Here is a 27,456-nt window from a genome sequence, read left to right on the forward strand (position 1 = left end):
ATATTTTATGGTTAGATTTAAAAAAAATTTGAATACTTACTGTGAGATAGTACAAAATTCAGAGTTCCATTTCGATATTCGTAAATACTTTTTACTGATAACTTGATCGTCATTTGGTGTGGATGACTCAAAACATTTTTATATGTATTTCTATAAATGACATCAGTAACAATATCCTCCATTAATTTAATGATGGTTCCTCGGGAAGGGATATGTTTACCCTTGTATTTCTCCATAAATTTTTTGAACGTAGATGATTAGCAATGGATAAGGTTATATTACATGCAATAAGCACTGTTTGTGATATCCGAGTTAAAGTTTGACTTGATGTATTCATCATTAACTTGATTTTTTAGATGAATATCCATACTCTTGTTATGAGATGAGGATAATGAGTGGCGTGTAATTCTAGACAGGGGACTAAAGGCACATTTATATCGACAAATCCGACAAACCATCTGTTTCTCATCTGGTAAGTATTTTCCAAATTCCTAGGCCTCCATTTTCAGAAATCCAGACAGAAGGCGCCGTTATTTTAGGCATTTTATTCAGTTCTCTATCGACTATCCCCATCCAATATTATTATATTAATATTGAATAATAAAGGCGGGAATGATAACGTTCATGATTGATAGAAGAAGATGTATATTATTTAATCAATGATGCCATAAGTATTTCTTCTCTTCTCCTCGCACGCTTTTCTATTCTTACCAAAATTATCACCCTTAGGTATTATTATTTTATTGCATCAAAAGACAGGGTTCAAAGGTAATCAATATTTTGATACTACGAGTGAGTGAAAGGGTGTTATTTGATTAACTCAGGAGTCTAAGTTTTAAAATTTGTTGATAATAATGGTAATAAAAAAATATTTTATGATTCTATATCATATTATAATTATTTAAATGTAAATATTTTATTACTTCATTATATATGTAATATTTGTGCCCATTTTTTCTTAAATAACAAATGTGCAACAGAATCAATTAGAGGAATTTTCAGTAAACTATAAATTTGTTGCATATGTGCAATATTTCTCTTTTTTTGTTTCAACTATGAAACAAATGCTTGTAATGAAAAATTCAAACCTACATACTGCTGTTAACTACATACATTTATGATGAAATCATGTATAAAATAAGGCGTTATCTTCATTTCGCAAGAAACCAAAATGACACCTATCCTTTTGATAAAAATCATGACATAATATATAAAATCCTCCCCAGTCGGTGAATATTTCAGAGAATCTAAGTCTTAGGTTCCATTTGAAGAGAGCCTCACTAATGATGAGAAGATGTGCCCGACAAAAGGTAAATGTTACTTCCAACAGTATATGCCAGCCAAACCTCGTAAATGGGCATAAAACTTTATTTATATATGGTGCCTCAGAATATTCTTATAATTTTGAGATGTATAATGGGGGAAGAAAATAATCCGTCAGGAAGAAAAGACGATGACCGGATAAAGGAGGTTCCTCAAATATTGTAGTACGGTTCAGCTAACTGATTCCAAGAAATGTTGGATATAAATTGTACTTTGATAATTATTTTAGTTCATTGAATTTTACGTGTGGCTTGCCAATACAGGCATATTTTTACTTGGCACGGTCAGACGTCATAGGTTGGCAAATTACAAACTGAGGAAGATATTAAATCACATGGTAGTTTATTAACTGATAAACAAATATAAATGATTCAAAAGAAGTGGAAACATAACTTTAATTGAAAAGACGTAGACTTATATTTCATTTTCCATTGAGAAATATTAACGATATTATTCAATTTTGTTGAGTCAGTAAGACAATCTTTCTCATCAAAGTTTTTTCTCTCAAGGGTTATTACTTTGCCGAACAGAATACTTCTCTTCTTTAAAATTATTTTTTCATGAATAGACAGAGGATTTTTTAATATTTGCTTTGTTACGAAAAATATGAACAAATTTGTATTATTCTATAATAATATTTATAAAGTTTTCCACTTCAATTTATTGTGTAGTGGCAGCAGCAAATAAAGATTAATTGTAAATTTATAATTAAATTTCAGTGTTTTTTTTCAAATTTAATCATAGAAACTGTTTACAAATAACAACAAAAAGAGTATTTCTGATGCAGCAGAGACGCCTCCTGAATTAAATTTTATTATGATTTCAGTATTAATGTGGTTTTTATATATTTTAATGTGGATTTCTAATTTTATCCTTTCTTATTATGGCCCTGGTCAACATGATCTACTGTTTATGATTTTTGTGTGGAATTTTATTTTACTCCAATAGAGAGAAGAACCTTCAACGTTTATAGTAGCATTAGTGCAGCGAAAATATTTTATAATTATCATCAACAATATATTATTATTTTATTTAACATTTAAAAAAATTACACCCAAAGTATGTGGAAATTCATCACAAAGGAGCCAGATGTTAACTAGACGATGATTTCATAAATCTTCAACAAAAAATAAAAAAGGAACGGTAGCACCTAGTTAAATCTTAGAGCTCTTATTTTTATCTAGGATTTGTCCATCCCTAGTTTAAAAAAAGAAAACATAATGTTATGACAATTAATTTATAGCATGCAAAAAATATTTTCTCTTTTTCCTATTCTTCTCTTGTATAATCCATGCATATCATGATTTCATAAGAATCTCCATCCTTTCTTCAATCTAGATAATCCAAAATTAGACTTAAAATCGACAACTTCAACAATCTCTTCAATAAAATCTTGGAATAATTGTTGTTCAAAAATTAAAGTTGAAAGTTTTGGACCTTCAAATGATCAACACTCTTCTAGTATGGGGATTTATGAGGCGATTAATAATCCATCTATAGAATACAACGGTGAAAGGTTTGTGTATAAAAAGACAACAAATATCCCTGAAAAAAATCCTAGGTAATAAATCAACAATACAAGAAAATATACAAAATAATTAATTTTTAATTTTTGCATACATAATAGATTTTTATACTATTTACCTATCTACGAAATATGGATGGTTGGAAATAAATTGGGTCAGTCATATGCCACATTATTTCATTTTGAAGATTCACTATGTCCTGAAAAGTTAACGGGATCTTGGTTTTACTATGATAACTCTTGGAAAAATAGCGATAGATCATTAAAAGTTTCATGCTTTTAATTTTTTGTATATTATGTACAATAAAACTATTAAATTATGGGGAATTGTTATTCTTTTAATAAATTTGAATTTGAATTTATCTTATTTAAATTAAATTAAACTCTACATAGATAAAACCGCAAAGTTGATTGTGAAAAATGATATAAAAACTCCGTTTTATTTTAAATATATTTGTAGTTTTCGGAATTTTGATAACCAAAATTTTTTGAAATACATTTTATGTTATTTTGAATTGTCAAATGACAAGATTTAATAGGAAATAAAGCTTCAAATTTCGTTTTATTTTTGATCGATGAATTTAGATATTTTGTTAACTACATCACAACAATATCAATTGGATTAATTATGATAGATTTTCAGGTAGATACAAATGAAACCAAAAAATTATTTTGGTTTTCCTACAAAATTCTTTAAAATTCATATCAAAATATTTTGATAAGATATATGTATAGTAACCATGTTTAAACTTGGTAGGTGGCACCCATGATCGAAAGAGGGATCAGAGGGAGTGAGGTAGTTAATAAACGAAGATCTATAATAACTAAGTGTCTTTACTTTAATTACATATACTAAGTCTTGTTAAGGACAGAGTAACACAATGGTAACCCCGACGTATAATATATAAAGAGAGAGTAGCTTAGTTTATTTTATAAACAAAGTCATTAAAGACTACAATGGCAAATAAAAATTATATTTAAAAAAAATACTTATGATAGTTGATACTGTCACTCATGTCCATGAATCATGACCCTCCTATGGTGTAGCGCACCCGCACCTATTTAGAAGAAATATAAACAAAAATATTAGTTCTCACAGCGTTGAGAAAAGAATTAAGATGTTAAAAGATAACGTTTCTAGCGAAAATATATAAATAAAATAGCAAATTATGATAGTTATGTTAAGTTGGTTCCTTTTTGGACAACCCCCCTAACTATGGGTCATACAACTAGAAGCACAACATCATCTCAAAGGTGTGAAAGATCGAAAATGTATGCTCCTTCGGAGGAATCTCGAATAAATAAATATATTGAGTTATTACTACCTAAAGAGGAACTTGAAGAATTTTATATACAAAGTAAATTGATATTCCCATCAAACGCGAATCCACGTGAAGATTCAATCAAATTTGCATTAATGAGTGAAGTTTCACAAGAATGTTAGTCAATAGGAAAATCTAGATTTGGAAATGAATCTACTGATTGTTTTTATGTACTCTGCAAATTGTTAGATTCCCAGACACATGAATTCCCAACAGTTCAGGTCAATGTTATTCAAAAGACCCATGCTACAATAAATTCATCATCTCGACTTTAATCCAAAAAGAAGAAAGAATGCTTTTATAAACGAAAATTCGGATGAGGAGCTTGGAAATATGTCACTCCACATATATGTCCTCCGATAAAATTAACAAAGTCAAATATTTATTCCATTGTTAGTAAAACTGGTGATTATGCTTATATCATAAATGAATATGATAATATTACTCTCTATCTCTCTTTTATTTTACAGACATAAAAAATAAAGTTAAATATTTAGTAGACACAGGTTCTTATTATAGTATTATTCCATCAAGACTAGTATGTAACTATGAATATAGTCTAAAATCAAGTTCTTTGAGATTATTTCCAACCAATTGGTCTGGAATTAGAAATAAAGGACATATTGTTCATCTGATTCAAATATTAAAATAGAAAATCTTCTGGACATTTCAACTTGCGGATGTCAAATACCCTATACAAGGGTTTCTTCAAAAGAAACAATATAAGCCTCGATATTTCCGTAGTCATTTTATAATTCAAGGCGGAATAATACCTCTTGAAACATCCAGAGAAAACACTTATCGAATATCCTCAATCTATTTGAATACAACTTTAATTAAGGAAGAGTCCCCGAAGCTGTGTAGATGCCTTGTAACATTTAACAAGTTTAATATTGACCAGAATAAATTTCACATGATTTTAACTAATAAAATACATGTACGATGTAAGCCTCATGGGTTAAATAAAGAAAAATTAGAAGCCGTCTAAGGAGAGTTCGATAAGTTACTCAACATAAAAATAATTAAAAGATCCGATAGCCCATAGAGTTTGCCTATTTACAAGGTGAAAAAGCCTGATGGATCATAGAGAATATTCGGAGATTATAGACATTTAAATAATCAAACAATCCAAGACAGCTATTCACCTCCTTACATTCATGATCTCGCAAACTCAGCTGAGTGGGAACTTTTTTTCTAAACTTGACCTTGCAAAAGCATACCACTTAGGTCCACTGCTTCCTGATGATAGAGACAAAACTACAGTTTCGACCCCTTTTTTTTCATTTCGATATATTAAAATGCCATTTGGACCCAAAAAATTCAAAAGCAATGCTTCAAACATACATTGACTCTATAATGCAAGGGTTGGACGAAGTTTATGTATACATGGATGATTTATTAATATCTAGTAAAGCAGTGAATTATCAAAAATTGCTTGGACAAGTATATAAACGCATAAAGCAAAACAATCTAGGACTGAACATTAACAAGTGTGAAATTGGAAAAGAGAAAAAAGAATAATTGGGGCTCCAGTATCAACCAATTTGGAATAGCTCCGTCAGAGGAATCTAAGAAGGCACTCGACACATTTGAATGACCAACAACAAATAAAGATATCACTAAGTTAATAGTAATAATTAATTTTTATCAAGGATTCGTACCAAATTGTACAAAAATAGTTGGACCTCTATATGAAAAGATGAAAGTGTATCGGTTTTCGTGGACCTTGGATGACGAATTATACTTGAATGAAATAATACAACTCCTTTCCAAATCTGTCATACTAACTTTCCTAGTAAGAAGAGCTCAGATTATAATTACAACTGATGCATCTGATTGGGCCATTGGAGGAGTTCTGAACAAGAAATTGATAATAATATTCTTCTTCTCGCATTTTATAGCAGGAAATTCAAAGGAACTGAAAAAAAAAAATTCAACATTTGATCGTGAGCTACTTTCGATTTATCAAATAATTAAAAAGTACATTCACATGATTAAATATAGCGAGATTGACGTACTAACAGATCACAAGCCGATTGTCGATGCATTGAGAGCAAAAAATTCAAATTGGAAAAACAAAAAATCTGGATATTTATCTCTAATTTCAGAATAAATCTTCAATCTGAGTTACAAAAAAAGGCTCTAAAAATTTTATAGCCAACTTTTTATCACGTCCTATAAATTTTATTAAAGTTGGGAATCCAGTTTTATCAGTAATAGATAAAGAAAAAGCCAAGTCAATACATGAAGCCACTGGGCACAATCATTACGTATCAAACAAAACTTTGTAATAGAACATGAAGCAATAAAAATTATTAAAAGGATCATCAAAGTTTGTAATAAATGTCAATACACAAAAATAACAAGGGATCAACATGTTCCCTTTAACCCTCTAGTTAGCCCACCAGTAAGATTTAAGAACATATCAGGGAATATTGTTGGGCCGTTTGAAGAATCATGTCAAAAAAACAAATACTTGCAACTTGCACAGATTCATACCCAAAATGGATATGTGCTAAACCAATATTTAACCAAATTTCACAACAAGTGGTTAAAGCTTTGATGAAGTACTGTCTATCAAATTTTGGAGTACCTGACACTATTCATTCGGATAGAGGTCGACAATTTGAATGTGCGATATGTTCTAATTTCATCAAACATTTTGGAATCAAGCACACAACTACTCTGTCCTACAGACCACAAGCTAAGGGATTACTGGAAAGAAGGCATAGAAAACTAAAGGAATTTATTAGATCAAATGATGGTATATGGGATAAAAATCTTCCATTGTGCTTGTTACAGATGAGAAGCAATCAAATGACCGATAGTGAGTTTACCCCAGCAGAAATTGTATATTGAGAAAATATACAAATTCCCGGCGAAACCATGGAGAATCTTGTATAGATTCAACACCAGGTTCAGTACGACAATTTCTCCGACAATGATTGCTCATTCTTACTTTTAATTATTTGTAAAAGTTGTGATTTTTAGTGTCGTTTTTCCTTTATTTTTTTTTACCCTTGGCAGATATGTGTAGGGATTGTAATAAATTACGTTTGAAAATTTGTTTTTGTTAGAATTACAAATAAAGGAATACCTTTTGGCTTTTAAAAAAAAGTACCAGAGGATTCTGATAGCATTAATTCTTTCGAAATAATACAAAGTTTTCGAGAGCCAAATGACGATCAAGTTATCAGTAAAAAGTATAAAATATTTACTAATTTCGAAATGAAACTCTGAATTTTGTACTATCTCACAGTAAGTATTCAATTTTTTTAAATCCAACCCTAAAATATGATTTTATTTTAGCTAAACATATGAAGAACTATAATACACAACACATTAAAAAGCAAAAACAACTACTTAAATGGTCACAACAACGGGGTTAGTAGCTTTGGATGGTTCGCAACTAGTTTGTCTGAGACTAGTTTCTTCACTTAAAGACTTGGGTATGATAATTAGGTTTTCCAATATTACATAGTCAATAAATATTACTTTTTTATCACTTAACGCTTAGCTATGGTTGATAGGCTCCCAGAAATGGTGTTCAGAAAACTCATAAAAGGCAAAAACAACTACTTAAATGGTCACAACAACGGGGGTAGTTACATTGGGTGTAGCATAATAATTAGCAATTGTGTATATCCTTCATGATAATAGTATGTTGTTATACATAACGGGGAAAATATCTTTTTTGTTGCTCTTAATAAGGGGTAATATAGCCGGATATTACTACATAATTAGTTTTTGCTCTAAATCTTAAGATGGATTTATTTGTAACATTTTTTTTTATTAGTATATTTATTGTCTAATTTTATGATTTTGACATTTACTTTATTATTAATAATTAGTTAGATCTCATAGGTACAGATATATCTATCCTTTGCACAATTGTATATAGGAACTTCCACATGAAGAAGAGGTGTGATTATCTTTTTGATTAAACTCCACGTCTCGCTTGTGTTTTGCAACCTAAAGTTATGACATATTTAACTGGATTCCGGTGTCAGAACAAGATAATATTATTTGGATCAATCTATTATTTCAATATTCTGTATATATAATTTATTGTTATTAGTTATATGATTCCAATTGTTTAATTTTGTATATTTAACATAAATGTATGATGGTATATTTTTTATTATGTAGATTATATTTAATTAAAGCCTTCTTTTTTAAATCTGGAACTTCAAATATATTTCGAAATACTCTACTTTGTCGTTTCATTAGCTATTATTCTGAGAATAATGTTCATAATGAATTATAACTTCATGGAGTGTGACGTTATAAAATCTACTGTAACGGATAAACAACGTCTAAGTCAATTATACGTAGTATATCTTCATTAAACATTTTGCTAATAAATACTTTGGTTATACTCTCAAAAATCCTAATAAAGCAGGCAGGTGATAATCACATCAGTATTTTAAACAATGATACCATATGTATTTTTCCCCCTTCTCCTTGCACGCGTTTTTCTCTACAATATTATCAACTTTAAATATATGTTAAGATAAAGGAAAAATAAATAAACACCACAATGGTTGGATTTAAAGAGGTGATAATCCCAGTTGTTTTTACGTAATTTGTATAATTAATAAATTATTTATCTTATAATGAAAAAAGGACAGGTCTCCTCTCAAAGCTAATTTCTTTACATATTTAAACATCCATAGAGGCAAAAATGATCGGTTTTTTTCTCAAATTATAAATATTTTGCCCAAAATCAGCTCCTGAACAAGCAATATGGCCATTGGATAGCTATGAGACTGCAAGATGTGTACAAATTAAAAAGGGCAAAGTTTATGGCCACTGTCATAAGATTCTTATTTCGTTTCCCAAAAGGTCTGAAAATAGTTCACTGAAATCTATAAACTCTTCAATTGAAGTGCATCAGGAATTCCGGATGAATTCCAGGCTTTCAGTTAATATTACAGAGACAGAGATTGGTAACTTTGCTTTCGTTAATTCGTCCACTCTAATGAGATTACTACAGAGAAGCATGATTTATAGATTAACTCCCTTCTCTCGATACGAAGCAATGATAGAAAAGAACAAAAACATTCTTCCAAAATTTATTTCCTATAATTATGTATATTCCAGTATCAGTCGAACTTGGTGATGAAGTATATAAGATTAAAGACGATCTGGTGTATAAGTCTTTAATTTTTTACAGAGTAAGATATATAGTTAATACTCCGACACATGGCTAGGGATTTGAAACTCTAGACATTAAGTGTATTCCTCGACAGTGAGGACTTCTAGTCTAAAATAATTAAGGAAAAGTTCCTGGAAGTTACAGAATGCTACTTCTCTGACAGAGTATGCATGGGGCCAATAAAAATCCTTTCGGGGATAAAACCATGCGGAGAGTATTTGAAAGACATGGGATAATCATGGTCGTAATTTTAAGTTATGTGCTTCCTATTCCGGGCCCTAATGAGCTATTACATTTTAACCCAAGAGTAATAAATACAGATGAATTTTCCAAGAAGGGTATCTTTCACTCAGCTATTCAATTCCTTTACCAGAGAGAAGTAGGCAGAAAAGACTTCATCCAGGTATTGAGGGCTGAGATAAATTTTTTAAAGCCTCGTAAGAGGATATATCCACCAGATCCCCATTCCATTTTTTATTCACTTGGAGCTGTCTGAAAATTCAGAAAATTAGAAGAGTCGAATACGGCGGTGACCAGCGTACTAACCCTAGAGTCCTTGTAAAAAGAAGAATGGAGATACTTTTTGTTTTTGTTTTTGTACGCCTTCAACAACATACTTAATTTCTATTATTATTACAATCCAACGACACATTTATTACCCCATTAATTCCTTCATTTCATACCCCTCCCCCCCAAGAATAGACTAATATTCTTGTTTTTCCAGATAATTTTGTATGGTCCGTTGGCTCTCTCTCCCTCTAGTGCATATTACTGTTATTTTAGAACCCGAAACTATATACAGAGATCATTTCACTCCAATATGAGGAAAAACACCACAAATTGCAAATGAGTTGAATGAGACAATTGTTGAATCTGGCAGTGCCAATTCTCTCAGAGCTATTGGAAGTGATGGTGCCCCTGTAAACACTGGAAATCAAGATGGAATAATTAGACAAATTCAACCAAAATTAGAAACACTGTTGCAATGAATTATTCGATTACTTCACAAGAATGACAAGACTTAAAAAAAATATATTTGAATACAATGAAAGGGAAACAAAAGAAAATATCTTATATAGGTCTCAAATTTCAAACTTATCAAGTAAAACGGACACTGTAACATTTCTTACTATTATGAGAAGTGGACCAGACATAGATGAATATTTATATAAATGTTTGGGCAGAGATCAATAGCACTTTGTCCAAATTTGTCAGATTGGCATTATATACCAGAAAACTTTCTTGAAAAACATCCAGGAACAGTGCAAGGATTATGACTAATTCTACTGTTTTCAGATTATATATTAAAACAATCCATCAATGGATTTAAAAAAAGTATTTTATCCGAATCTAGGGGAAAGACATGTGACTTCGAATTTTATGAAGAAATGCCTAACCCTTGTATTGAATTGTTCTCTAAGGGAGGCCTTACGAACCCCTCGTGTGAGTTTTAAAATTTTGTGATTGTCTGGAAAAACATTTAAATACTTTTCATTGTAACCATGAAGACGCAATTGACAAAAACCAAAACGTATTTGAAAGTCTGCATAATCGTTTTATTGAATTATATCCTAACTGACCTAAAGAAGTCATCATATCCTTTGTGAAAACAAGAACAAGAAGTGAGTACAGAACCTTGATAAAAAGCTCAAACTGAAGAACGAAAGTTTTATCTTAGAAAAAAAAACAGATTGGTCAATTTGCAAATTAATATTTATTATTCAAGTATGTATGTAAAAAAATATATATATGCTATAATTTTTACTTATTGCTATTCTTTTATTCACTACTCTGATATTATCTAATAAAATGGCAAATGAGATATTATAAATAAATTATATTAATATAAGCCTAGATACGTATAGTTCTTTATTATTAATATGCAAGTTAATGTTAGTCTTTTTAAACAATTATTTCTGCAATTGATTTTATATATCGTTAATTTTCATAACAATCGAAATAAGTATTGAAAAGGATTTCCTTTAAAATATATTAATATCAATATAAGTTAAATATTATTGTTTTTTATACTTTTTGGTATTGTCCTATGTTTATAATTTTGTAGTATAAATGAATTTTAATTATATTTATTAACTTAATTTTTGTTGCCTTAAAAGGAATTACGTCTGGATTTTAAAATTATTACTTTACGATTATATGGGACAGAGTGCTATGTGCCTCAATAGTGACGTCATTAAATATTCCTTCTTCTCTTAATAATGAAAAAAACACAAGCGTAGAATTTCATTGCTGCCTCATCTTTATATACAGTTACCTTGTTTTAGCTACAGACATACAATTTCTAGGTGCTATAGAGAAAAAATATCGATAAAAGAATACCACAAGGCCTTATTCCTGTCAAGGAACAAGACAACTAAAGAAAAAACCCTGTGGTACAGAAAGGTCCACATTTGGAAAATGTGGAGGAATATCAAATATTGGGAACGATAGAGGGAAACCATCAAGGGGGAGACACAGACGAAAACCTACAACCAGAAACTGTGTGAGACGATGTTCCATCAGATAGTGAAGAATACAACTTAAAATCCGCTTCCATAATATAATACCCGTCTCCACAGAATAAATCGAACATAAAATAAAAATGTTTGTTCGACTGTTTTGGAATCACGCAGTTACAGATAATTCAAGGAAAGGTAAAACAACCAGGCCAATGACACTTCCAACACAGTTGCAACGTTATCTTCAGAGTCAAATAAAAAAAGTGAATAGATTTCCCGATTAAAGAATAATGATGAAAATACAAGAAAACAAACTTGTCAAATAAATATTTTTAAATCTAACCATATTAATGTTAATTCGATTAATTACAGTATGATTTTATTACTTTTTTTTATTTCGAAAACTCGAGCTATTAAAGAGAAATGCTCCGAGGTTGTCTTTTTTTCTTTGCTTTATAATATGCTCACATTACTTTCTTTTATCATAAACTCAGTCAACTCGTTCTAGAACGATACAAATATCAAATTATTTAAAAAAAACTCCCCTTTCCAGACATAGTATGTTTAGTTACACAAGACTAAGAGATCCTCATAAATATGACTTTTTGATACCAGATTCTCAAACATTTTTCTAAGCGAATGCCCAAATGACTAGAAAGCATTGTTTTGAAGAAAAAAAAGAAAAATCCTTCGTTCTTCAGAGGGAGGAATCAGACTTAACGAATTTACGACTTTCCAACCACAAGATAAATTTAAAGATGACTTAGGCCTAAGAGTGAATATGGGCAAGATAGAGGTCCTTACGTCTATGGAGGATGTATTCAGAACTAGTTTTCCACATCTGAAGATGGAGGGGAGATGCTGCTATAGAAACAAACAAGGCACAAATCATTTCAAAATTAGAAAATCTGAAGAATTTTTACACCTCCCTCCACCTGATTTTCATAGACAAAGTCAAGCTTTGGAATACAATTATTATTCCAAAGGTTACACATCTGCTGAGATTCATTCTATGTAACAAAGATGCCTGTCGAAAAATAGATTGTATTCGTGATGACTTATTCTGGAGTAAAATAAGACCGTACATATTAAAATGCAGAATTGAGGCCTCTATTCACGATTGGGGGTTTGATGTTTTAATACTGAATCCCTATGGAAATCTTTAAGCTTCTGGTGGTTTTCAAGGCTTTTGCAAAGCGAGGACCTTTGGCCTCTAAGGATAAAAATAACTTATTTATGTGGATAGGATATCAGCTGAACAAAAGAACTCATATGGGTTCATTAGAACTCACGAAAACAATGAAGAAATTGGATTCCTTCTGGGCCAAACTGGTGCGCTCTTGGAATTCCGTTTTCCTTTCGTTCCTTCCTTTATTAGGTCCACAGGAACCCCTAAATTATAATATAAGGATACATAGTAATGAAGAACTATACATATCAGATCAACTCACTTCATTCGGAGAAATAAAGGGTAGGAAGCCCTCCTTGACTTCCCACAACTTCTTGATTAGAGGTTATGCGATTAAGCAACAACGTCACACACATCGGGACTCCTGAAATTGGGTCCCTACACGCTGTCGACATTGAGCATGAACAGAGTCAGGAGAGCATTTTCTGGAAGAGTACTGGAGAATAACCCAAGATATTTAATAAAAAGACGTATGGAGTAGTTACGTATCTCTCCCACCACCCTATTCTAAATAAAGCAGGATGCATTCTTCAAAATTCCTTCACAAACTCGAAACAAGAGTGGTTTCGCTATAAATTAGCAATAATATATTATTTTATCGATAAATATGGAAGATGTTTATAACATCGACCCAACAATGGTTATGAAATGGGAAACCATCACATACAACAAGGGGCGGACGAGAGTTAGATCCCAAAACAATGTCCTGAAGAAGGAACCAAAAAAGGACCCGAAAGAGGGCAAAAATAAGAAAAACACTAATACAAAAATATTGATTCAAAGCAAATCCCTAGTGTTATGAAACGAGGGAGAGGGGGTCCAACTAATGAAACCCTTCCTTCAAAGAGGACTCATATTCCTCAAATGCCTGCTGAGGACAACGTTCTCCATCGTAATACCTCGGATGGAATGGGTAATCTTCCAAAACGTAGAGGGCATAGGTTCCAAAGGTGATGCATCAATTTTTCATTCAATGGTTTAATTGAATTAAGAGGATTTTGTGTTTCTAGCAGAGATTTTCACCATAAGACAGGATTTAGATTTACGAAAAAACACAGAATAATGTAATAATCAGAGCAGACTCCCAATTTAGCAATTGCTACAATCTTTAATACACTTACTATTAGTAAATAAGTTTTAAAATTTGAAGAAATAAAGGTTTATTTTTTATCCTTATCTTTGTTACAAGAAGTTTCCACTGTCAATGCTTGTGTATATTGTGAGGTCAAATAAAGTTAAGATTGTTGATGTAATTCATAACGTCATAGCTTATTTGGAAGGTAGAAAGACTATAATGTTGAACAAAAAGAGATGATAACGAAAATTGAGGTTTTCATTTCTTCTAATTTCTCGTAAGTCCAATAAGGACAGAGGAAGACTAATATATATAATATACCTTATTTTAAGTGCTATCTGCGTACTAAAATTATGCAATGATCTTTAAATTGATTGGATTAATAGCTTAGAAAACGTCTAATTTCATAGTCAAAAGTCCCTCTATTAATCTGCAAGAAAATAGAAAACGCAAGAAACATTGTGGTCCTGGAGCAAATAAAAGAGTAACTAAACTGTCAAATATATCTTGAATTAATTTTATTTGTCTATATCCAAAAATTATTGTATTTAACATTATAGTAGTATCTACAATATTATAGTAATTTAATATGCATTTCATTTCTGTATGAGTGAAATATTGTTTTTACTGAACTAAATTATTGAATTAATTATTTAAACTGATGAATTTGTCCTTCAAAAATAAAGAATCAGATTCAGTTTGGGTTTGTTCAAGATCATAATGTATTAAGTTTCATTCAGATAACTAATTAATATGAAATATTATTTTTCAATTGATCTTTCAATATTAATTTGATTCATTCATAAAGTCAGTAATTTTTCAAAATTAGTCAAATGGATTCGGTTTATTTTGGTTTGAATTCAGGGCCAAATTCACAAAATACTATAACAAACTATAAATTAAGAATAATAGATTATTAAATGTGTGTATTTTTAATTAAATTGTTTATGCTGCATTATGATTATAGGGACTGAAAATTTAATATCTAGAGTATGATTCAAATAGTCTCTTGAGGGTGGAATTACAATATTTAGCGATACCGACTCCGAATCTGCAGGTATTTTTAAAATTTGCGACTCTAAATCAAAGATAAATAACATACTCTGTGTGTTCCAAGCCGACTCCATGAAAAAAAAGGTCATCAGACCCAATTATTACTTCATGGTAATTAGATGTACCTAGTTTCTAAAAATTACATTATTTTGGTCCTTTAAGCTCATGAAAGGGGATATAGAAAATCGATACAGTCTGACTGATGTTTCCAATTAGTTCCATTTCGGCGCCAAATATAAGAATCTTGTCCATTGCTACATGTTATGAATGTATATCCTCGCTTTCATAGCAACATTTGTTTAAGCTGCATATGAAGAATTCATTGAGGAGATAATAGAACTCAACGTCTATATCAACGTAGTGCTGTAAGTTAGCTCAATTGACAATTACTAATTAGTCTTATCTTAATAATGTCCTATTCGTAGTCCAAGAATTTGTGTTCTTGGTGCTCCTCTTTGAATAGTCTTTTTACGGCTCAGTATTGAACTACTTGGTCATTTTCTTAACGACAAAGGATCATCACGTCAAGACGACTCAATCCTCAAAAGTGTTCAATTTTTCAACATTAGCTGAACTACCTGGGTTTTTGTGAGTCAAACTATTGAAGATTCCTAGACTCATAGCTGATTTCATTTGTGTGGACTGAAGAGAGGCAAGTGAGTATTTAAATATTAAAAAACCTAAAATATGAAGCAATAAAATGTGAAAAATACTAATTTATTGTAGAAAAAGAAAAAAAAAAAAATAGAAATTAACATAATTAAAAAAAATTTATAGCTAAATGTTGAGAGCTACGCCTCTTAAAAATTCTAATTGAGTTAAATTATGATAATTTTCGACAGTGTTTTTTAATATTCTATTAATTGATTGGTATTTTCGACCTTGAGGAGGCAGCCCTTCCCCAGCCATCATCTTAGTAATATAACATTGGTGATACTATGTTCCCGTTCAAGTACATTAAGGAAGGTCCATAGATTTGGATGATGAGCCCCCACATTAGCTAGAAAATGCATGTGCCATCCTCCAACGTGGTTATATGTACGAGGCAGACTACTATAAGTTCGGTCTCGGACGTATGACCATGAAGTTGAAGGGGACCAATGTATGCATCTTTGAAGTAATCAACCACTGGGATTGATATTTCAGTCATAACATTGTAAAGAATTTCAAATGCCTCAATGACTTCTCCTGGTGGTATGAAAGCCAAACCTGTTAGCATTCTAACTTTAAGACTGAAATCAAAATTTTCCACATATTAAATTTGAAGTCCTGATTGCTGAATTGTTCTTGATAAAGATTATGGCAAGTGGAAGAAGCAGCCTTTAATGATTAATGTTGGAAATATTAATTTGAATGCATTCATTGATGACATTTCAAAATTATCATCAATGTCTGAGGTAATAAATTAGGTCCTAGAGAATGCAGCGCTCTAAGCACCCTAATGTATGTGCGTTGTCTCTTATTTGGTAGGAGGGCAAACACACATGGTATCATAAAAACATTAGATAGGGCATGGAAGTCAGGGGTTGAAAGAGTTGAGGAGTATTGATGGGAAAACTTTGAATGTACTATCAGAAAACAAATTTTTAGACCTCTCCAAAATTTCCAAATTTCGATTAGTTGCGAAGATGATGATTCTTTGTTAATCTCCCAGACCACTATCGTAAATTAGGAGTTCCTCACAAGATTGAGTTACTTTTAATTTGTTTGGGAACTATAAACTAACTAAAGTTTATAGGAATGGATGAGGGATTTCCAAAAGTCTGACGGATATGCCGAATATTTCGCCCAATGCTCCTAATTGCTGGAAGCTGTGTTGCAGCCGCAGCTGAAACATTTCCTATTTCTTGTGAAATGATTTGTTGGGTGGTTTCCATGTTATTAATGGTGCAGCATATAACAGATTGATAAATTTTCAGCACCTCAGGTCTCCCAATATTAGTGGCATGAGTGTGATCATCGATCTGCTTCACCACCTCCTCATTCTTTACATGGAGTTTGGCTTTACATTCACACGCGTTCCTCCTCAATTCACACTCATATGGCGTTACTTGGTTAGCTAAATTCTTTTGCTTTGCATATATAAAGCCCTCATACAATGCTTTAGGCCTCCTCGTGAGAGTGTTATGAAATCTATTATTAAAATGTAACTGAGTACGAATGAATTATATTTGTAAAAAGTAAATTACTAAAATAAAGTACCTAATTTTAATGCAACTAGGCATGTACGAAGTTGATGCTTAGAAAAAATATGGGAAGCCACATTTTTACATAAAACTTACTGGTTTTGTCAACATGTCGTTGAAACATGCATTTTTATCGGTCCCACTAAATTTCCTTTTTTTCATGTTTGCTTTTTGTATTCAATGCCTAATTTTAGACTCATAAATCCATTAAATTGAAATAAATTTATTCGCCATACAAATATTACAATTTTCTAACAGAACCAAATTTACGAACCTATTGTAACTATTGATTATTAACAAGGTTGTGCCTTTATCGGTCCAGCGGTTCTGTTTCTTAAATAGCTAGAACCAGAATTGAAAAGTCGAACCGGGACCTCAATATATTGCTTATCGGTAGCGGTTCTTGTGCTTTTGTTCCTATATTGAAAATAAATTAGCTAAAATGAATAAGTCAATTTTCTGGGTTTTTTTTTCTGCAATTACAGCGTTTTCCAATCATTTTTTTTATGTCACCAGGGTGATACATTTGTATCTGAGTTCCAAATAGCTAAGAGCTTCTTATGGATCTGTAAGAGTGGTTTCATGTACCAGACGGTGTAAATAAAAGATTGAAGGGGTGGGGTAGATTATGGATTCAGGTCCGGTACTAAGCTTGACGGGCCCCTATAATATGATAACTATTATATTTCTTAAGACAGGGTTTCCCAAACTTTACTATGTCAAGACCCCCCCTATACTTATACATTTTGAGCTGAGGCCCCTTTTATACGAAGCATGTGTACTGTGTATGTGTATAGACTGAAATCAGTCATCAATTCTCCATCTTCCTTTGACCCCCCCTAGCCTCCCCTCACGGCCCCCACATTGAAACCCCTTATCTTAAGCAACCTTAGTTTTCAGGGCCCCTGCTGGAACTTGGGACACAACACACTTTGCGTATAAGGTAGCTGCAGCCCTGTTTGTATATAATATCATTTCCTGAGCCCAAAATTTTCTAGAGACGCCTCTTGTTTTAAGTACCTCTTACCAAACTGAGCCCAGTATAAAAAAGAACCGAGACTGATAACACTAAAACGATACCGAAACCGTTAAAATGAAAGTCCAGGGACCGATAGAACCGCTGAGCCAGAACCGGGCACAATCTTGGTTATTAGTGTTAGTAAAATAATTTAACAACATAGTACAATGAATATAAATGTGTAGAAAATATTTCGGTTGTTCCCTTAATTCATAATATAAATGACCTACTAAAACTCCATGTTTTAGCAACATTTTGTCATGGGGTTAAGGTAATTAGGTAGATAAGGCATTATTATAAATATTTATTACAACTTAAATATCATGCCTATAGCTAAACAATCAGGCTAATTTATTTAAATTGATTTTTTATTTTATTATTGTATTAAAATTTTGATGGTTTATAAAAGTCATAATTACTTTCTGATTCGAACTTGAAAGTTTTATTGCTCAACAACCCCTCCAAACAACCAAAACATTCATTTATGAATTTGGCCCTCTATCATTTAATAACTGTATTTCTCAATTATAATAATAATAGAAAAGGTTGGGTGGTAAAGGGTCCAGAGGGTAGTTGGGCGGGGGTTAATGGTCGGAGGGAGGTAGGGGCCTGTCTCCATAAGAGTCAATGCTACCCCAAAAAGTTATATGCTATCTAAAGCAAGAATATCATTAAAGTGCTTTTATAGTCTAGAACACCTAGTTTATACTCTGTATGTACATGATTTGAATTGAAACATATTCACTCAGAAATTTGATAAATCATTTACACATCCAAGGAGCTACAAATCACAAACAACCTTAATCTATATTTTAAGCCCAATTTAACTCCCTTCGCTACATGTATCATTTATTTTTTTGTTCTAATTGGGAATTATATTATATTTATTTTCAAGATAACGCTTACGAATCTTGCCTATTTTCGCTTTATTTGTGTAAGGTAAAATGTTGAAAAATATTAATCTTATAAAAAAAGAATATAGATTAGATTAATTTTTCTCAAAACTTATAAATTATATTAAAGAAGAATAAAATAATATAATAATTATTATTATATGAATATTTTTTGTTTCAATTTAAATTGAAAGTACTTGTATTTTGGAAAAAGGATGAAATTAATGTTGATCATTATACTCTTTATTTTTGAACTAAATTAAAAGTAATACACGTTTTTGCAAGAGATTTGTAAAATCAAAGGTATTTCTAGTAACAAATTTATCAATACAAGTATATAAGTAATGATAATCGTAGAGTTTATTCTTCATTCAAGTAATATTGAATATATATTTATTTGCCTCAATACACTAAAAACCAAAATCAAAAGCTGAAAGTAAATGTTCAAATTTGCAAAATTGAAGTACATCATACCTGAACATATTTCTTAGTTTATTGAATTATTCTTCTTCGTTAATTGAAAATAGAAATCAATTGCCGTTACTGGACTATTTAAGAAGATGTGCTATGAATTTTGAATTAAATATATTAATTTTTATAAAACTTTATTTTATTTTGTAAATATTTTAAAAGTGAAGCTTTATGATATAAAATAGTCCTTATAAATTCAAATAGTGTGCATTAACTAAGTCTACTGTCTACATGTCATATTTTATTAGGAACGTTTTCAAGAAAACGTGAGTTATTAATTATGATACTAAATTGGTCGTAGGTAGATCCTTAATCTTTGAGCATGAACATATGAAGAAGTATTATTATGTACAAAATTACAACTTACTAACAACAACTTACAACATAATTGAGATATCTTAAAAGTATGCTCGAAATTACCCATCGGCCATCAAATATAATTTATGAATAAAGGTTTCTTTATGTCGAAAGAAAACAAAGGAACCAGATAATTGAAGTTATATTTGCTGGTGCGCTTCAAAAAACACAATTTTCACAACCCCCGTCATGATTCTCCGTACGTTCTCTTCTTCTTTTCTTTCTCTTCACTTCAAAATTATGAAATAATGAGAGGTTACGCTAAAATCTCCGGGCAACTTGTAAGAGCAGCTAATGCTTAGAATTCCAGAGAAATAAAAATTCAAAAAGGAAGAAGATTCGCTTTGAAGTATATTCTTCGTGCTAAAGTATTAAACCAAGTAGCGCATCGAGCACCGTTAGCCTGAGGAAATAATATGGTCAATATTTTTCATAATATTTCGCAAAATGTCGCTTTTCTATTTATTATACGTACTACATAGTATAGGCAGGTTAAAATCATAGAGGGCACCACAATAAAATTGTCATACCTACTTTTACAACCGATTTACAATTCTGTGTATTTTTTTTTTTTTAATTGCTCTAATATATTTAAAATTTACTTATTATAATTCATCTTTAAAAAAAGTTATTTTTAGTAAACTTCCAGAAGTCTCCAATAAAATACGGATATGATTAGTTAAACTTCAGGATTTTGTCCATCAAGTAGCAAAAAAAATTTTAAAAATCGACCTACTGACAGACATAATTGGACTTAGAAAATTTTGCATTCTAAATCACAAAATTAGTTGGCTAATAGACATAAATAACTAATTAACTAGAGTTACGTATACTTTCTTTTGTCAGCTTCAACTCTGTATTAAAAAAATCGAGATTAAATACTTTTATTACATTTAAATTCGAATTTTTAAAGTTCGTCATTAAAAAAGTTAATTTTCGTCAACTTCCGGAAATCACTGGTTAATTACGGGTATAATGCTGTAAACGTCATTACTTTGTTTATCAAATAGCAAAATTTTAAAAAATCAATCTATTGACATACACATTATTGGACTTGCAAAATTGTGTTCACAATGACTGATAAACAAAATATGAAATATTGAAGAGACGTCATGACGTTATCTATAATAAAAAAAACCTTCCATCGAAAGTGTGATATTATGCTATGAGGAAGAGTGTTCGTGTGTTATATATTTTTAATTATAATTTAAAATTGTTATTACCCACTGTATTTTATATATTTATGTAAAATACAGCAGTATATTTATTGGTTTATAATTGGAGATATAACCTTTTGATTTAATGAAAGGTTGCGTTGTAATATAGTTAGTAAAATAAACGTAAGCAAATGTGGTTGGCTATAGAATGTGGCATTTTGCTAAATAAATATAAAATTCAAAAGAAAAAGTGAAGTCATTTTTTGAGAAAGTATGAGAAGAAAATTCAATTTTCGGCTTAGAACAAGTACATTTACTCAGTGTTTATCCAACAAATAGAAATAATTTAGGTCTCAACGAAATTCTACATTTAATGTAAGTCTTGATAAATATTTTATATTTACTAATAATTATAAAGCAAATTTGAAACAAATTACTCATCTAAATAAAGGTTAAACTTTGTGTCATTATTGTTATAATTACTTACATTTAGCTACTAAAATTAATAAAGCAAGTGATGTTATAACTAAATACTTTGACCAAATACCACTTTGTCACTCATTAAAAGATAAAGTAATGAATATATTCATAAGATTTATGTTATTAATATTTTCAAAGACTTTAAAAAACGAACAAGAAATTAGAAATGACGGTAAAGATAATGGTCGACATAGTTCTATAAGTATGGCAATGAGATTGCCTGTTATTAAAATTACCAAATAATTATTTTTATTATGTTGAGTTAAATCATGCTATTCCTAATCATATTTTCCTGCGACACGAATTACTTATATAATATAGTATATACTTGATAGTGTTATTTTACAAAGCTCATCCCAAGTGATATCTTTAAGAAATATTTGTTTAACGACGATTGTTTTTAGGTCGTTAGGTTTTAAATAGAATATAAAACAGTTTGATGATTCCCTTAACTCAAAATCGAGTACTTAGCAAGATTTCTGTTAAGGAAAGAAAAAGTGTCATTAAAATGAATTCAATGATGCTTGGGTCTGTTAGAAGGCCTTAGACCAACGGGAGAACACTTCGTACTTCTTCCATTTATATCTTTAAAGAAACAACTATGTCTTTGTTAAACAGTTTACGAAAACTAAAGTTATTTATTTCATATTTTGTTTGAAATAATATAATTGGTATAAATAGATAATATAAATTAGACGAAGTGTAAACTAGGTTCCAGTATCCCAATCACTGGAAATAAGTACAAATACGTTCTTCTGATAAACAAGGGCACTTAAATAAAAGGAATAACTAAAATTAATATTTAACTTTTTGAATTTAAGTTATAGTTTAAATTAAATAAAAAAATATATCCTCAACTGGATTGTTTAAACCCAATTCATCTTCCTCAAAGACCTCTTGCTAAGATGAAACTCCTCCGAAACCTGAAGACGGAATGTTGCACACGAATATACAATTGTATATTCTACTTCTCTTGTGAAATAGAAAATTAATACCTGTATACTTATTTAATTTCTTACATTTCACTTCCATTGTAATCTCCAGGGTTTTTTAATGGAATTACTCCAAAAGCTACATAACAATAACTAATCAACATAGAAATATACCGAAATAGTAATCTGTCTATTTACATTTATAAAATTATCTATTACATAATAAATGGGTATCTAAATATATATCTATCTTAAACTTTTTTGAATTTTCTGAGTATATTAGGTCTTTTGGACCATTTCACTTTTTAAAACCTATTAATTAGAGTTAAGGCAAATTATATAAAGTTGAATTAACGGCTAACCCGTTCAAATTCCTCCTCCAGTAGGCACATTCTTTAAATATTAATGGATCAGAGTAAAGGTTTAATGCTTTAGATCAGACGTGAAACAATTTTTTTGATACCAAAGTATCTATAAAGTTTTAACATACCTCCTCTCTTTTTTTCCAAATAGGGAGGCCAGATAGTTCCTTAGAAGTTGAATTCTGGTCCTTTGGGTCTCTGTTCTTCTCCAATTTCTGTTCTTTTGGACGGTGGTACATCTCCTGAGAGTTTTCTCTTGTGGAACTTAATTCCTTTTATACCATTATTAAGGGACCTTACCACCTTAACCACGTTTAAAATACCCTTTACCGAACCCTTGGACAGGAGGAAATTTTGCTGTCCGTCATGATTGGAGGTTTTAAGTTTTAAACTCTTTTTCAATAGGTTTTTTTCATGGAATAGAGAAGCGCCTTGATCCTATTTCTCCTAAAGCTTGTTTATAACCTACACTGGTATTGAAGAAAGTTCCAAACAAGAAGACCAACCTTCCCTCTAGTCTTCTTAATTCCGTATTCACTCCAATCGGCTCCTAGGCATCATGAGTTTCCTTGCCAAGAAAGAACTTGTCCTCGACGAAGGATTTGTAATAATTATAGGACAATGGAGCCCCCAGAGGTAACCCTTCTTCCTGAGGGAGTTTGATAAAATCATTTTTTAGGAAGACATTCGGTTAGTTGGAACCTGCAAATTTACTTTTTTCTTTGCTGGTTTCTCCGATAAAGACTTGAGCTCCTTCAGTATGTGAGTAGGGAGTAAAGGTAATAAATCAGTTTGGGTTGTTGAGGAAGAAGAATTTAGTCAGGAAACTTCTCCTTCGCCACTATTCCGACTGTACTAATAGATTTTCTCCGGATCGGACAGCCTCCAGTCTCTTCCCCAACACCAGACGAGCCTTCTTCATTGTACAATGCCAATACATTCTCCTTAATTGTTCTGGGTTCACAGAAAAAGTTTACAACAAATATTGAAGTAGCAATAAACGACTTGACTTATTGACAAGAGAACAGGAAATGATTCTCCAAAATACTAGAAATAATAATACCTCAAGGAGACAAAAAGATAGTAAATTTTTACCAAGAAATTTTTCAGAGATATTGATGATGTTGGCCCTTGATGCGCTATTTGGTTTAATACTTTACTTTGTGCCCATCAGTGAATCCACCTTAAGGCTTCCAAGATTGTTGACTTCACGTCAAAATGATCTATTCAATATTTTAATATTATTAGTCACAATTTAATTGGTATTATTGGTACAAACCTAACAAGTCATAAAGAAAAAAATCTGTTTAATAAGAAATATCTTACTGCTTCTAAAAATCTAAGAAATATAAATTTTGATTTATATTATACAATAACTATGCACATACTTCAATCCATTTTTTGACTGATTTTAAGTAAAAGGGCTTTGATAAAAGTTAACAATGTGATCTTGATATAATTTAAGGAATAAAAAGTTATATTTACTGGATTTAATTGAATTTATATAAGAAAGTCAACCTAAAGTCAATTAAAAGCTATCTTTCCGTATTTATATCCATTTTAAATATTCTATGAATACTTATCCAATTAATACATTTAATTTGTGTTAACCTTGAAATTTTAAACAATTTTTTTAACACCAATTACACTTAATACTATTCACAAACTTACATTACATTGACTATAAAATAAAAATAGCCTATTGTTCAGACAATAAACCATTTTAATAGTTCAGCCAAGAGTGCATCAACATTTGAACTTTTCGCCAGCTTAGGCAAGTTGATTGAAAAACCTATACAAAAAACTAATGCAGGAAATACTAGTATTTTAGTATTCTCGGATTAATGTGACCTCTGTAGTATTATTTGTAGAAGTGGTCTCATTCACGTTTTCCAATATTTAATGCTTTACATTATTTGCCTGTTCTTGGTCTCTGATTTAAGGAAATATCTTTTATCTAAAAGTTACCCCATTTAGTCATGTACGATCTACAAATGTTTTTTTTTCTTCTTCTTTACATTGCATTTTTTATCTGAAGCAAAATTAAGGTACTCTAGAGCAACTTATATTCATAAAATACAATATGGCTAAATATTATATTATTTACCTAATTTGAGAAATTTCAGTTATATAATATTATATATTAATATATAATTATTTATATCAATGTTGTTATTTGAGGTAATGTAAGTTAGTTCAATTTTATGTGTTTGCTCTTTTTTAAATTTTATTTGTTTGATCATTTATAAATTTTATTTTTGATGATATTTTGTCAATATGTAAATAGGAATTTCATATATTCGTTCTCTTTGTTTAGCCGGATGTCCCATGATAATTAATATACATTTTTAATCCTTGTGTTATAAATAATTTTCACCGAATCCTTCAATATGCGCTCGCCCTTTTCATTTTAATATTTTCACTTTTCTTTTTTAGATATCTGTATTTACACTATTTTTAGTGTCCTTAAAGAATCTGTGCTCTTTGGATTATTTGTGTGCCTACTATATATTATAAAATTATAAATTTTAATTTGGTGTTAAGTTACAAAATGTTATAATAAAGAAAGTTCATAAAAATGAGTAAAGTAAAAAAAAAAAGAATATTGGAATTGACGGGAATGCCTCTGATCAATTTTAATTCTAAAAATACTAGGTCTATAGATTCATCTAAAATCCCAAATAGCCTCCTTAAGGTTGCTCAACAACAATATATATCATTCTATCAATACCAAGTTTATTTATTAAGAACGGCATTTCATTATCGAATGCCTTTTACATCTCAAGAACTGGAAAAGAAAGAAAATACCTCCCATGATGAATCTAAATTATCGTTAAAACGAAAGGAATTTTCTTGTGGCTATGATGAAATCACTAATGAAGAGGGACAACGATTACTTCCAACAGATCTTTTTGAAGATGAGGATGATACATTTAATAACCACACATGCAAAATACCACTTTGTAATTCTGGAGAATTGAACTTTTCTTTAAATGATGTAAAAAAAAAAGTTCCAATGAGGAAAATTGCTTCGTTGCATTCTAAAGGATCTTATAAGTCATTTCATTTATTTCCTCTATCCAATGATTCAGATTTACTATCCAATGTAAGGAACAACTTCTGTAATCAGAGGATACACAATGAAGATAAATCTCTTCCTATCAATTCTCCACCGATTACAAGGCTTGACAGTTTAGAATCAACATTAGAGTTATTATACCTTAAAGATCATTTGTAATTTTCAAAACCACATTTGTAAATAGTTAAAAAAGTTAATATATATATACTTTAATTTTTTTATTATAACATTTATGTATATAAATCTTAATTTCAAATATATTGTATATATTTATTAAAAAATATATACATAATTGATCAAAAATCTTATTTTATGATTGGATAGATGTAAAGAAATTATATCGATAAATTACAGTTAATATTTTTTCTGCTTTTTTTTTTAGTTTTCATATATTTATAATCATAAAAATTTTTTCTATGATAACTACTTCTTAAAAAAAGATAATTATGTTGTGCTAATAACTATTTTAATCCAAAAAAAAAAAATAGAAAATCTATAAAGAAATATCAACATTTTGTTGTCTAGTTATTGTACTATTATGTATATACAGTGTTGTTTTTTAATTTTTTTCTATCTTCTCTTGGGTAAATAGAAAATACCGACACTGTTAAAAAAACAGTGGTTTAATGTATATTTGAAGAAAACATTTTCTACATATTACTATACAATTATGCAAATTATGGTTGTTGAACCAAATTAGGTAAATATATATTTAATAGAGTATTATTTACAAAAATAAAAAATAAAAAAACTGTTAAAATAATGAACATTGTTGTATTTAGACGTAAGGAAAATAAGAATTTATATATGAGCATGGAATGAAATTTTTTTATTTATTTAAATTGTGATACTGATTGCACCAAATTATATGTGGTCGAGGGTAAAAAGTAGAAACCCTAGCTCTCGTAAGATTTAAATATATGATTAATAAATAATCTAAAAAAATATTATTAGTTTTTATTTCTAATATCTGCATCTTGGCTTTGGCAATGCATATATGAGAGGACCATTTAGTTCAAATCTTCCATTTTTTTCAGAAAATGTTCAAAATAAGGTTTAAAATATCCCTTCTTCGATTTTAGTGGAAATATAGGTCCCAAATGGTAATTACTTAGAAGATCATGGATTACAAATAGAAGTTTATATAATTATCTGGTCATAAAATTTTTAATTATTACAGTCAAGTCATTCACTTAGAAATATTTTGTGTTTTCTTAACTCAGTTCCTTCAACTAGTTTGAGTCTCTACGATATGCATGATTTCTTTCATCTTCAAAAATCTGGGGCACTAGGATTCTCTGAGAAATAGAGACATATTCCACATAATATGAGAAAGTCAAAAATAAATTACTATGAATAATATATTTACATCTAATTTTACAATAAATATATTCTGGAGGTAGTTCAAGTTGCGAAA

General features: G+C 30.1%; 1 protein-coding gene and 2 long non-coding RNA genes across 3 annotated transcripts in view; 1 reads left to right on the plus strand and 2 right to left on the minus strand.

Annotated features, from left to right (window-relative positions):
* LOC121126978 (carboxypeptidase O) overlaps positions 1 to 3,210 on the plus strand; it is a 13,342-nt gene extending 10,132 nt beyond the window's left edge. The window contains exons 7-8 of the mRNA XM_071891832.1: positions 2,662 to 2,884; positions 2,951 to 3,210. Coding sequence (XP_071747933.1) covers positions 2,662 to 2,884; positions 2,951 to 3,131 — 404 coding nt within the window. The 3' untranslated portion in view covers positions 3,132 to 3,210. The remainder of the gene's footprint in view (positions 1 to 2,661; positions 2,885 to 2,950) is intronic.
* The window catches only part of LOC121126979 (uncharacterized), a 25,157-nt gene extending 782 nt beyond the window's left edge, over positions 1 to 24,375 (minus strand). Inside the window, exons 1-3 of the long non-coding RNA XR_005867390.2 lie at positions 23,675 to 24,375; positions 23,089 to 23,609; positions 41 to 3,906 (exon numbers count right to left, since the gene is read on the minus strand). This is a non-coding gene — a long non-coding RNA (uncharacterized lncRNA). The remainder of the gene's footprint in view (positions 1 to 40; positions 3,907 to 23,088; positions 23,610 to 23,674) is intronic.
* Positions 9,234 to 11,123, minus strand: LOC121126981 (uncharacterized). The gene is made up of 2 exons (XR_005867393.2): positions 9,875 to 11,123; positions 9,234 to 9,820 (listed from the first exon to the last, which is right to left on the minus strand). It is a non-coding gene; the product is annotated as an uncharacterized lncRNA (long non-coding RNA).
* Positions 24,376 to 27,456: the final 3,081 nt, after the last annotated feature.

Source organism: Lepeophtheirus salmonis, chromosome 12 (assembly GCF_016086655.4).
Source record: "Lepeophtheirus salmonis chromosome 12, UVic_Lsal_1.4, whole genome shotgun sequence".
In the NCBI taxonomy this organism is placed as follows: Eukaryota; Metazoa; Arthropoda; class Copepoda; order Siphonostomatoida; family Caligidae; genus Lepeophtheirus; species Lepeophtheirus salmonis.